Source organism: Chiloscyllium punctatum, chromosome 13, assembly GCF_047496795.1.
Source record: "Chiloscyllium punctatum isolate Juve2018m chromosome 13, sChiPun1.3, whole genome shotgun sequence".
Classification (NCBI taxonomy): domain Eukaryota; kingdom Metazoa; phylum Chordata; class Chondrichthyes; order Orectolobiformes; family Hemiscylliidae; genus Chiloscyllium; species Chiloscyllium punctatum.
Window position 1 is genome coordinate 79,158,175 of NC_092751.1, and position 14,266 is coordinate 79,172,440.

The window sequence follows — 14,266 nt, forward strand, 5'->3', positions numbered from 1 at the left end:
CACGTGCTCACCTATAAGTCTCTTAAAGGCCCCTATTATATCTGCCTCCAACACCATCCCTTGCAGCACATTCCAGACACCTACCACTCTCTGTGTAAATAAACTTTCCCCTCATATCTCCTTTGAACATCACCGCCCCTCCCCTCCATCTTAAATACATGCCCTGTAGTATTAGACATTTCAACTTTGGGAAAACAATTCTGACTGTCAACCCCATCTATGCATTTCATAATTTTATAGATTACTTTCAAGTCTCACCTCTGCCTCTGCTGATCCAGAGAAAATAACCCGAGTTTTCTAGCCTCTCCTGATAACCTCTAATTCAGACAGCACACTGGTAAACCTCTTTGAAGGTCGTCTCTTTTTATCTTTCAGTTTTGCTGCTCCTTTGGAGTGCTGCAGAGGTGATGGCGAAAGATGCAGCAAGAGTGGCTCGGATTGTCAATGAGACAGTGGAGGAAGGCAAAAACTCTTTAGGTGAGTTGCTCATGGGTCCTAAAGGGTGGGAGGGGTTCAGTGCATACTCATGTGGGCACACAGAGGGGCCTCACAATAGTGTGCGTTGGAGGTGTCTGTTCAGGATCTGGGATTGAACCCCGCTCCATTTTTACAACTTGTTACTTCTCAAGATGGAAGGATTCACTTTTGTGCACGGTGGGATAACAGTGAATAGGGAGGATCTGAAGCTTGGGTTTGGTTGGAGCAGTGCGGACACTCCCTGTCACAGGGTCAGGAGCTATCTTCAGCCTGACAGACAGATACCACCGAGGGGATTAATAACCTACCTGGTGGGTGTCGCAATGTTAGTGTACCATAGTGTCTGATGCTAACCACAAGGTGCATGAGGCACTCCAAGAGCAAGCTTTCATTGATTGTTCACTACAGGATATGGTCACACGGTTGATTAATACTAACAAAGGCCTGGACAAAGGAGTGCAAATCCCAGCATGGCAACAGGGAATTTAATTTCAGTTAATAAAGCTAATCTCAGTAATGCTGACCATAACACCATCACTAATTGTTATAAAAACCCACCTGGTTCGCTAATGCTCTTGAGGGAAGGAACTCTGCCTTCCTTAACTTGTCTGGCCTACATGTGACTTCAGACTCACAGGTTGACTCTTAAACCAAAACAGTGCTGGAGAAACTCAGCAGGTCTGGCAGCATCTGTGGACAGACAAACGAAGTGAACTTTTGAGTCCAGTCATTCTTCTTCAGAACTGCTGGTTGACACTTAATTGCCTCTGAAATAGGGTACTGCAAATCACTGTAGTAAATTGGACACTGCTCAGATTGCTGGCAATTTGCTCCCAATTTGAAGGTAATTTGGATGTGGAAATAACTGGCTTTACCAGTGGTACCCACATCCTGTGAATGAATAAAATAAATTAACAGTGAAACTTTTGAGAGTACAACATCCTGGAGAAATCTAACATGTCAAGGCAATGAGGAGTTTAGGAGCTGGGATATTGGATATTGTAACAGCAATTGAAGTTGGAGTTCCTCATTCATGTTTCACAGAGTATGTTGCTTCATAAATCCAGGCTTCAGTCTATGAGCAGGACCTACCAGCAACGTACATGTTCACTTTGTCCTGAGCTGTCCAAGGAGAAATTTGCAAGAGTTGTCAATACAAATGTGGCCTTCGACCGAGTCTGGATATCAGTCTGGGAAAGAACAGGACTCTCAATCAGAAAATCTATACTGGAATGTCCCTGTTCGTTTCGTTTGGATTGTGTAGTAGCATCAGAGTGTATTCAGTGAAGACCTACCAAAGATAATTCACTGAATGTGCTTGTGTCACATTTTGGTTTAATTATTGATCTGCAGAGCATTTTGGGATGTCTCTCTGCAGCCATGAAAGCTTTGTGGATCCATTCTCAAACAAAATTTTGCACAAGCAATGTAAGGTGAAGTTGTTTTGTCCGAAAAAAAGGAATATGCATGGTTACAAGGGGAGAAAGTAAGGGAATGGCAGTAGGTAGCTTGCTCCTGAAAAAAAGCTAGTTTAGGCACGATGGACCAACTGACATCTTTGTGCTCTAATGATCCTGAGAAGAAGCTCAAGCCATTTGATTTGAGCTGTCTTCAGAAACTTTGGAAAATCAGGCAGCAGAAAACTATACCAGACACAGAGCTGGCATGCCAAGATCCACCTCTTATTCAGACATAATGGTGTTGCATTGGTCATACGATTAGATATCTCTCTCTCCACAAAATGAATTTTCTGTGGAGAGCTTGTCTGGGGTCAAAGCTAGCATCATATGGCTTCACTTCAGAGTTTGGTATTGACTTTTGACTCCTGGGAGAATTTCACAAAGACTCATTGTACCTGCTAAATGACAAACACTGCAGCCTCTTACCAAAACAAGTTCGTAGTAACGGCAGAGAGGAAATTCCGAGGCAGTAAGTTGTAGAATCATATAGAATCCCTACAGTGTGGAAGCAGGCCATTCAGCACATTGAGTCCACACTGACCTTCTGAAAAGCATCCCACCCAGACCCGCCATCTACCCTGTCCCTATAACCCCGCATTTCCCATGGCTAACACATCTAGCCTGCACATCCATGACACTATGGGACAATTTAACATGGCCAATCCACCTAACCTATACATCTTTGGACTGTGGGATGAAACCAGAATGTTCAGAGGAAACCCACACAGACATGAGAGGAATGTGCAAACTTCACACAGACACTTGCCCAAGGGTGGAATTGTGTCTGAGTCCCTGGCGCTGGGAGGCAGCAGTGAGCCACTGTTCCACCGATCAAGTCCATACAGAGTTCCTGCAGTATTCAGTCTTATTTCGAAGCAGAGCCTTTTGAACACAGATGGGTCTCAGAACCACCTACCTTTTGCAATGGGAACCTTCTGATGAACATGGCCATCTTCACCTTGGAGGAACATTGATGGGTTCAGTTCTGGTGGTTGCAGTGTCACTGAGAGTCTGTCACAAGGAAGTGTGCTCACTTCAGTCTATTCATAGATATTTTCCAATCAACCTGTTCAGAGATGTTATCACACACTTCTGGAGCAGGTAGAACTTGAACCTAGGCCTCCTGGCTTAGAGGTAGGGACATTGCCACTGTGCCAGAATAGTTCCATGCAGAATGTTTGGCACCGTGGACAATGCTGACAACACTGGAGGTGCTCAGAAATAGTTTGGAGGTGTTTGTTGTCCAATTGATTATTTTTCCCTTTCCTTTTCTGGTCTGCCTGTGTTTGCCTGGACAGTCAGGGTGGGGTGCATCTCCATGGCAACAAAAAAAACTGCATATATTGATTGACAGAATCCAATGTGATTGCAGACTGTGAGCTTAGACCCAACTCTCTGCATGTTTGAATACGCGTGGAAGGTTTCATTACTTCCATATTTTAATTCCAAAACTTGTGCTCCTAATATCTCCCATATTTTCTGTTTGGTTTGTGTCTTGCAGTCTGTTTTGTTTCAGTTGGATTTCCAGTTTGGATGTCCCCTCTCACTGCTATTGCCATTCTCCTTTCCCATGACCTAGACTGCTCCTGCTCCTTGGACCGATCAAAAATAGAAAATGTAAAATGACCTGGGCTCTCAGTTGTCACGACCATATGCCAGGGCTCAGTTCCATTTTCAACAAACACATACTAATGTCTTGGTGTCAGACATAAAGAGCGGCCGTATGAGTGTAGGGGGTAACAGTCATGATATTTAGCAAGAATGCAATTCCTTCAAAGGGATTTATTGAGATCCTGGTTGGTCTGAAGAGGACGAACGATGAGAACACGAAGGAGATACTAAATAAGGAAAATACTAAATGAGGACTTTCCTTCATATTTTGTAAGTGAGTGGGATATTTGGAATGGAAATGTGGATGTTTACATCAATTTTTGCTTATCTTAAACTTTGCTACTTGCAAACTGACAGTGGTGCCTCCACTCAGAGCCCTGTAACTTACTGATCTACACTGGCTTCAGGGTCACCAGAGCCCTGTAACTTACTGATCTACACTGGCTTCAGGGTCACCAGAGCCCTGTAACTTACTGATCTACACTGGCTTCAGGGTCACCCAGGGCCCTGTCACTCACTGATCTACACTGGCTTCAGGGTCACCCAGGGCCCTGTCACTCACTGATCTACACTGGCTTCAGGGTCACCCAGGGCCCTGTCACTCACTGATCTACACTGGCTTCAGGGTCACCCAGGGCCCTGTCACTCACTGATCTACACTGGCTTCAGGGTCACCCAGGGCCCTGTCACTCACTGATCTACACTGGCTTCAGGGTCACCCAGGGCCCTGTCACTCACTGATCTACACTGGCTTCAGGGTCACCCAGAGCCCTGTCACTCACTGATCTACACTGGCTTCAAGGTCACCCAGAGCCCTGTCACTCACTGATCTACACTGGCTTCAGGGTCACCCAGAGCCCTGTCACTTACTGATCTACACTGGCTTCAGGGTCACCCAGGGCCCTGTCACTCACTGATCTACACTGGCTTCAGGGTCACCCAGAGCCCTGTCACTCACTGATCTACACTGGCTTCAGGGTCATCCAGGGCCCTGTCACTCACTGATCTACACTGGCTTCAAGGTCACCCAGAGCCCTGTCACTCACTGATCTACACTGGCTTCAGGGTCACCCAGGGCCCTGTCACTCACTGATCTACACTGGTTTCAGGGTCACCGAGGGCCCTGTCACTCACTGATCTACACTGGTTTCAGGGTCACCGAGAACCCTGTCACTCACTGATCTACACTGGCTTCAGGGTCACCCAGAGCCCTGTCACTCACTGATCTACACTGGCTTCAGGGTCACCCACAGCCCTGTCACTCACTGATCTACACTGGCTTCAGGGTCACCCAGGGCCCTGTCACTCACTGATCTACACTGGTTTCAGGGTCACCGAGGGCCCTGTCACTCACTGATCTACACTGGCTTCAAGGTCACCCAGGGCCCTGTCACTCACTGATCTACACTGGCTTCAGGGTCACCCAGGGCCCTGTCACTCACTGATCTACACTGGCTTCAGGGTCACCCAGAGCCCTGTCACTTACTGATCTACACTGGCTTCAGGGTCACCCAGGGCCCTGTCACTCACTGATCTACACTGGCTTCAGGGTCACCCAGAGCCCTGTCACTTACTGAACTACACTGGCTTCAGGGTCACCCAGGGCCCTGTCACTCACTGATCTACACTGGCTTCAGGGTCACCCAGAGCCCTGTCACTTACTGATCTACACTGGCTTCAGGGTCACCCAGGGCCCTGTCACTCACTGATCTGCACTGGCTTCACGGTCACCCAGAGCCCTGTCACTTACTGATCTACACTGGCTTCAGGGTCACCCAGGGCCCTGTCACTCACGGATCTACACTGGCTTCAGGGTCACCCAGAGCCCTGTCACTCACTGATCTACACTGGCTTCAGGGCCACCCAGAGCCCTGTCACTCACTGATCTACACTGGCTTCAAGGTCACCCAGAGCCCTGTCACTCACTGATCTACACTGGCTTCAGGGTCACCCAGAGCCCTGTCACTCACTGATCTACACTGGCTTCAGGGTCACCCAGGGCCCTGTCACTTACTGATCTACACTGGCTTCAGGGTCACCCAGGGCCCTGTCACTCACTGATCTACACTGGCTTCAGGGTCACCCAGAGCCCTGTCACTTACTGAACTACACTGGCTTCAGGGTCACCCAGGGCCCTGTCACTCACTGATCTACACTGGCTTCAGGGTCACCCAGAGCCCTGTCACTCACTGATCTACACTGGCTTCAGGGCCACCCAGAGCCCTGTCACTCACTGATCTACACTGGCTTCAAGGTCACCCAGAGCCCTGTCACTCACTGATCTACACTGGCTTCAGGGTCACCCAGGGCCCTGTCACTCACTGATCTACACTGGTTTCAGGGTCACCGAGGGCCCTGTCACTCACTGATCTACACTGGTTTCAGGGTCACCGAGAACCCTGTCACTCACTGATCTACACTGGCTTCAGGGTCACCCAGAGCCCTGTCACTCACTGATCTACACTGGCTTCAGGGTCACCCAGAGCCCTGTCACTCACTGATCTACGCTGGCTTCAGGGTCACCCAGGGCCCTGTCACTCACTGATCTACACTGGCTTCAGGGTCACCCAGGGCCCTGTCACTCACTGATCTACACTGGTTTCAGGGTCACCGAGGGCCCTGTCACTTACTGATCTACACTGGCTTCAGGGTCACCCAGGGCCCTGTCACTCACTGATCTACACTGGCTTCAGGGTCACCCAGGGCCCTGTCACTCACTGATCTACACTGGTTTCAGGGTCACCCAGGGCCCTGTCACTCACTGATCTACACTGGTTTCAGGGTCACCGAGAACCCTGTCACTCACTGATCTACACTGGCTTCAGGGTCACCCAGAGCCCTGTCACTCACTGATCTACACTGGCTTCAGGGTCACCCAGAGCCCTGTCACTCACTGATCTACACTGGCTTCAGGGTCACCCAGGGCCCTGTCACTCACTGATCTACACTGGCTTCAGGGTCACCCAGGGCCCTGTCACTCACTGATCTACACTGGTTTCAGGGTCACCGAGGGCCCTGTCACTCACTGATCTACCCTATTTCAGGGTCACCGAGAACCCTGTCACTCACTGATCTACACTGGCTTCAGGGCCACCCAGAGCCCTGTCACTTACTGATCTACGCTGGCTTCAGGGTCACCCACAGCCCTGTCACTCACTGATCTACACTGGTTTCAGGGTCACCGAGGGCCCTGTCACTCACTGATCTACACAGGTTTCAGGGTCACCGAGAACCCTGTCACTCACTGATCTACACTGGCTTCAGGGTCACCCAGAGCCCTGTCACTCACTGATCTACACTGGTTTCAGGGTCACCCAGGGCCCTGTCACTCACTGATCTACACTGGTTTCAGGGTCACCGAGAACCCTGTCACTCACTGATCTACACTGGCTTCAGGGTCACCCAGAGCCCTGTCACTCACTGATCTACACTGGCTTCAGGGTCACCCAGGGCCCTGTCACTCACTGATCTACACTGGTTTCAGGGTCACCGAGGGCCCTGTCACTCACTGATCTACACTGGTTTCAGGGTCACTGAGAACCCTGTCACTCACTGATCTACACTGGCTTCAGGGTCACCCAGGGCCCTGTCACTCACTGATCTACACTGGCTTCAGGGTCACCCAGAGCCCTGTCACTTACTGATCTACACTGGCTTCAGGGTCACCCAGGGCCCTGTCACTCACTGATCTACAGTGGCTTCAGGTCACCCAGGGCCCTGTCACTCACTGATCTACACTGGCACAGGGTCACCCAGGGCCCTGTCACTCACTGATCTACACTGGTTTCAGGGTCACCGAGGGCCCTGTCACTCACTGATCTACACTGGCTTCAGGGTCACCCAGGGCCCTGTCACTCACTGATCTACACTGGCTTCAGGGTCACCCAGAGCCCTGTCACTTACTGATCTACACTGGCTTCAGGGTCACCCAGGGCCCTGTCACTCACTGATCTACACTGGCTTCAGGGTCACCCAGAGCCCTGTCACTCACTGATCTACACTGGCTTCAGGGCCACCCAGAGCCCTGTCACTCACTGATCTACACTGGCTTCAAGGTCACCCAGAGCCCTGTCACTCACTGATCTACACTGGCTTCAGGGTCACCCAGGGCCCTGTCACTCACTGATCTACACTGGTTTCAGGGTCACCGAGGGCCCTGTCACTCACTGATCTACACTGGTTTCAGGGTCACCGAGAACCCTGTCACTCACTGATCTACACTGGCTTCAGGGTCACCCAGAGCCCTGTCACTCACTGATCTACACTGGCTTCAGGGTCACCCAGAGCCCTGTCACTCACTGATCTACACTGGCTTCAGGGTCACCCAGGGCCCTGTCACTCACTGATCTACACTGGCTTCAGGGTCACCCAGGGCCCTGTCACTCACTGATCTACACTGGTTTCAGGGTCAGCGAGGGCCCTGTCACTCACTGATCTACACTGGTTTCAGGGTCACCGAGAACCCTGTCACTCACTGATCTACACTGGCTTCAGGGCCACCCAGAGCCCTGTCACTTACTGATCTACACTGGCTTCAGGGTCACCCACAGCCCTGTCACTCACTGATCTACACTGGTTTCAGGGTCACCGAGGGCCCTGTCACTCACTGATCTACACAGGTTTCAGGGTCACCGAGAACCCTGTCACTCGCTGATCTACACTGGCTTCAGGGTCACCCAGAGCCCTGTCACTCACTGATCTACACTGGCTTCAGGGTCACCCAGAGCCCTGTCACTCACTGATCTACACTGGCTTCAGGGTCACCCAGAGCCCTGTCACTTACTGATCTACACTGGCTTCAGGGTCACCCAGGGCCCTGTCACTCACTGATCTACACTGGCTTCAGGGTCACCCAGAGCCCTGTCACTTACTGATCTACACTGGCTTCAGGGTCACCCAGGGCCCTGTCACTCACTGATCTACACTGGCTTCAGGGTCACCCAGAGCCCTGTCACTTACTGATCTACACTGGCTTCAGGGTCACCCAGGGCCCTGTCACTCACTGATCTACACTGGCTTCAGGGTCACCCAGAGCCCTGTCACTTACTGATCTACACTGGCTTCAGGGTCACCCAGGGCCCTGTCACTCACTGATCTACACTGGCTTCAGGGTCACCCAGGGCCCTGTCACTCACTGATCTACACTGGCTTCAGGGTCACCCAGAGCCCTGTCACTTACTGACCTACACTGGCTTCAGGGTCACCCAGGGCCTTGTCACTTACTGATCTACACTGGCTTCAGGGTCACCCAGGGCCCTGTCACTCACTGATCTACACTGGCTTCAGGGCCACTGAGAACCCTGTCACTTACTGATTTACACTGGCTTCAGGGTCACCCAGGGCCCTGTCACTTACTGATTTACACTGGCTTCAGGGTCACCCACAGCCCTGTCACTCACTGATCTACACTGGTTTCAGGGACACCGAGGGCCCTGTCACTCACTGATCTACACTGGTTTCAGGGTCACTGAGAACCCTGTCACTCACTGATCTACACTGGCTTCAGGGTCACCCAGAGCCCTGTCACTCACTGATCTACACTGGCTTCAGGGTCACCCAGGGCCCTGTCACTCACTGATCTACACTGGCTTCAGGGTCACCCAGAGCCCTGTCACTTACTGATCTACACTGGCTTCAGGGTCACCCAGGGCCCTGTCACTCACTGATCTACAGTTGCTTCAGGTCACCCAGGGCCCTGTCACTCACTGATCTACACTGGCACAGGGTCACCCAGGGCCCTGTCACTCACTGATCTACACTGGTTTCAGGGTCACCGAGGGCCCTGTCACTCACTGATCTACACTGGCTTCAGGGTCACCCAGGGCCCTGTCACTCACTGATCTACACTGGCTTCAGGGTCACCCAGAGCCCTGTCACTTACTGATTTACACTGGCTTCAGGGTCACCCAGAGCCCTGTCACTCACTGATCTACAGTGGCTTCAGGTCACCGAGGGCCCTGTCACTCACTGATCTACACTGGCACAGGGTCACCCAGGGCCCTGTCACTCACTGATCTACACTGGTTTCAGGGTCACCGAGGGCCCTGTCACTCACTGATCTACACTGGTTTCAGGGTCACCCAGGGCCCTGTCACTCACTGATCTACACTGGCTTCAGGGTCACCCAGAGCCCTGTCACTTACTGATTTACACTGGCTTCAGGGTCACCCAGGGCCCTGTCACTCACTGATCTACACTGGCTTCAGGGTCACGCAGAGTCCTGTCACTTACTGATCTACACTGGCTTCAGGGTCACCCAGAGCCCTGTCACTCACTGATCTACACTGGCTTCAGGGTCACCCAGAGCCCTGTCACTTACTGATCTACACTGGCTTCAGGGTCACCCAGGGCCCTGTCACTCACTGATCTACACTGGCTTCAGGGTCACCCAGGGCCCTGTCACTCACTGATCTACACTGGCTTCAGGGTCCCCCGGGGCCCTGTCACTCACTGATCTACACTGGTTTCAGGGTCACCGAGGGCCCTGTCACTCACTGATCTACACTGGTTTCAGGGTCACCGAGAACCCTGTCACTCACTGATCTACACTGGCTTCAGGGTCACCCAGAGCCCTGTCACTCACTGATCTACACTGGCTTCAGGGTCACCCAGAGCCCTGTCACTCACTGATCTACGCTGGCTTCAGGGTCACCCAGGGCCCTGTCACTCACTGATCTACACTGGCTTCAGGGTCACCCAGGGCCCTGTCACTCACTGATCTACACTGGTTTCAGGGTCACCGAGGGCCCTGTCACTTACTGATCTACACTGGCTTCAGGGTCACCCAGGGCCCTGTCACTCACTGATCTACACTGGCTTCAGGGTCACCCAGGGCCCTGTCACTCACTGATCTACACTGGTTTCAGGGTCACCCAGGGCCCTGTCACTCACTGATCTACACTGGTTTCAGGGTCACCGAGAACCCTGTCACTCACTGATCTACACTGGCTTCAGGGTCACCCAGAGCCCTGTCACTCACTGATCTACACTGGCTTCAGGGTCACCCAGAGCCCTGTCACTCACTGATCTACACTGGCTTCAGGGTCACCCAGGGCCCTGTCACTCACTGATCTACACTGGCTTCAGGGTCACCCAGGGCCCTGTCACTCACTGATCTACACTGGTTTCAGGGTCACCGAGGGCCCTGTCACTCACTGATCTACCCTATTTCAGGGTCACCGAGAACCCTGTCACTCACTGATCTACACTGGCTTCAGGGCCACCCAGAGCCCTGTCACTTACTGATCTACGCTGGCTTCAGGGTCACCCACAGCCCTGTCACTCACTGATCTACACTGGTTTCAGGGTCACCGAGGGCCCTGTCACTCACTGATCTACACAGGTTTCAGGGTCACCGAGAACCCTGTCACTCACTGATCTACACTGGCTTCAGGGTCACCCAGAGCCCTGTCACTCACTGATCTACACTGGTTTCAGGGTCACCCAGGGCCCTGTCACTCACTGATCTACACTGGTTTCAGGGTCACCGAGAACCCTGTCACTCACTGATCTACACTGGCTTCAGGGTCACCCAGAGCCCTGTCACTCACTGATCTACACTGGCTTCAGGGTCACCCAGGGCCCTGTCACTCACTGATCTACACTGGTTTCAGGGTCACCGAGGGCCCTGTCACTCACTGATCTACACTGGCTTCAGGGTCATCCAGAGCCCTGTCACTCACTGATCTACACTGGCTTCAGGGTCACCCAGGGCCCTGTCACTCACTGATCTACACTGGCTTCAGGGTCACCCAGAGCCCTGTCACTTACTGATCTACACTGGCTTCAGGGTCACCCAGGGCCCTGTCACTCACTGATCTACAGTGGCTTCAGGTCACCCAGGGCCCTGTCACTCACTGATCTACACTGGCACAGGGTCACCCAGGGCCCTGTCACTCACTGATCTACACTGGTTTCAGGGTCACCGAGGGCCCTGTCACTCACTGATCTACACTGGCTTCAGGGTCACCCAGGGCCCTGTCACTCACTGATCTACACTGGCTTCAGGGTCACCCAGAGCCCTGTCACTTACTGATCTACACTGGCTTCAGGGTCACCCAGGGCCCTGTCACTCACTGATCTACACTGGCTTCAGGGTCACCCAGAGCCCTGTCACTCACTGATCTACACTGGCTTCAGGGCCACCCAGAGCCCTGTCACTCACTGATCTACACTGGCTTCAAGGTCACCCAGAGCCCTGTCACTCACTGATCTACACTGGCTTCAGGGTCACCCAGGGCCCTGTCACTCACTGATCTACACTGGTTTCAGGGTCACCGAGGGCCCTGTCACTCACTGATCTACACTGGTTTCAGGGTCACCGAGAACCCTGTCACTCACTGATCTACACTGGCTTCAGGGTCACCCAGAGCCCTGTCACTCACTGATCTACACTGGCTTCAGGGTCACCCAGAGCCCTGTCACTCACTGATCTACACTGGCTTCAGGGTCACCCAGGGCCCTGTCACTCACTGATCTACACTGGCTTCAGGGTCACCCAGGGCCCTGTCACTCACTGATCTACACTGGTTTCAGGGTCAGCGAGGGCCCTGTCACTCACTGATCTACACTGGTTTCAGGGTCACCGAGAACCCTGTCACTCACTGATCTACACTGGCTTCAGGGCCACCCAGAGCCCTGTCACTTACTGATCTACACTGGCTTCAGGGTCACCCACAGCCCTGTCACTCACTGATCTACACTGGTTTCAGGGTCACCGAGGGCCCTGTCACTCACTGATCTACACAGGTTTCAGGGTCACCGAGAACCCTGTCACTCACTGATCTACACTGGCTTCAGGGTCACCCAGAGCCCTGTCACTCACTGATCTACACTGGCTTCAGGGTCACCCAGAGCCCTGTCACTCACTGATCTACACTGGCTTCAGGGTCACCCAGAGCCCTGTCACTTACTGATCTACACTGGCTTCAGGGTCACCCAGGGCCCTGTCACTCACTGATCTACACTGGCTTCAGGGTCACCCAGAGCCCTGTCACTTACTGATCTACACTGGCTTCAGGGTCACCCAGGGCCCTGTCACTCACTGATCTACACTGGCTTCAGGGTCACCCAGAGCCCTGTCACTTACTGATCTACACTGGCTTCAGGGTCACCCAGGGCCCTGTCACTCACTGATCTACACTGGCTTCAGGGTCACCCAGAGCCCTGTCACTTACTGATCTACACTGGCTTCAGGGTCACCCAGGGCCCTGTCACTCACTGATCTACACTGGCTTCAGGGTCACCCAGGGCCCTGTCACTCACTGATCTACACTGGCTTCAGGGTCACCCAGAGCCCTGTCACTTACTGACCTACACTGGCTTCAGGGTCACCCAGGGCCTTGTCACTTACTGATCTACACTGGCTTCAGGGTCACCCAGGGCCCTGTCACTCACTGATCTACACTGGCTTCAGGGCCACTGAGAACCCTGTCACTTACTGATTTACACTGGCTTCAGGGTCACCCAGGGCCCTGTCACTTACTGATCTACACTGGCTTCAGGGCCCTGTCACTCACTGATCTACACTGGCTTCAGGGTCACCCAGGGCCCTGTCACTCACTGATCTACACTGGCTTCAGGGTCACCCAGAGCCCTGTCACTTACTGATCTACACTGGCTTCAGGGTCACCCAGAGCCCTGTCACTTACAGATCTACACTGGCTTCAGGGTCACCCAGGGCCCTGTCACTCACTGATCTACACTGGTTTCAGGGTCACCGAGAACCCTGTCACTCACTGATCTACACTGGCTTCAGGGCCACCCAGAGCCCTGTCACTTACTGATCTACACTGGCTTCAGGGTCACCCACAGCCCTGTCACTCACTGATCTACACTGGTTTCAGGGACACCGAGGGCCCTGTCACTCACTGATCTACACTGGTTTCAGGGTCACTGAGAACCCTGTCACTCACTGATCTACACTGGCTTCAGGGTCACCCAGAGCCCTGTCACTCACTGATCTACACTGGCTTCAGGGTCACCCAGGGCCCTGTCACTCACTGATCTACACTGGCTTCAGGGTCACCCAGAGCCCTGTCACTTACTGATCTACACTGGCTTCAGGGTCACCCAGGGCCCTGTCACTCACTGATCTACAGTTGCTTCAGGTCACCCAGGGCCCTGTCACTCACTGATCTACACTGGCACAGGGTCACCCAGGGCCCTGTCACTCACTGATCTACACTGGTTTCAGGGTCACCGAGGGCCCTGTCACTCACTGATCTACACTGGCTTCAGGGTCACCCAGGGCCCTGTCACTCACTGATCTACACTGGCTTCAGGGTCACCCAGAGCCCTGTCACTTACTGATTTACACTGGCTTCAGGGTCACCCAGAGCCCTGTCACTCACTGATCTACAGTGGCTTCAGGTCACCGAGGGCCCTGTCACTCACTGATCTACACTGGCACAGGGTCACCCAGGGCCCTGTCACTCACTGATCTACACTGGTTTCAGGGTCACCGAGGGCCCTGTCACTCACTGATCTACACTGGTTTCAGGGTCACCCAGGGCCCTGTCACTCACTGATCTACACTGGCTTCAGGGTCACCCAGAGCCCTGTCACTTACTGATTTACACTGGCTTCAGGGTCACCCAGGGCCCTGTCACTCACTGATCTACACTGGCTTCAGGGTCACGCAGAGTCCTGTCACTTACTGATCTACACTGGCTTCAGGGTCACCCAGAGCCCTGTCACTCACTGATCTACACTGGCTT

General features: G+C 53.1%; 1 protein-coding gene across 4 annotated transcripts in view; it reads left to right on the top strand.

Moving 5' to 3' along the window:
• LOC140484558 (leucine-rich repeat-containing protein 20-like) overlaps nt 1-14,266 on the top strand; it is a 64,834-nt gene that overhangs the window by 25,908 nt on the left and 24,660 nt on the right. For all 4 annotated transcript variants that reach the window (XM_072582933.1, XM_072582934.1, XM_072582932.1 and 1 more), the window contains one exon: nt 376-477. In XM_072582933.1, coding sequence (XP_072439034.1) covers nt 408-477 — 70 coding nt within the window. In that variant the 5' untranslated portion in view covers nt 376-407. The remainder of the gene's footprint in view (nt 1-375; nt 478-14,266) is intronic.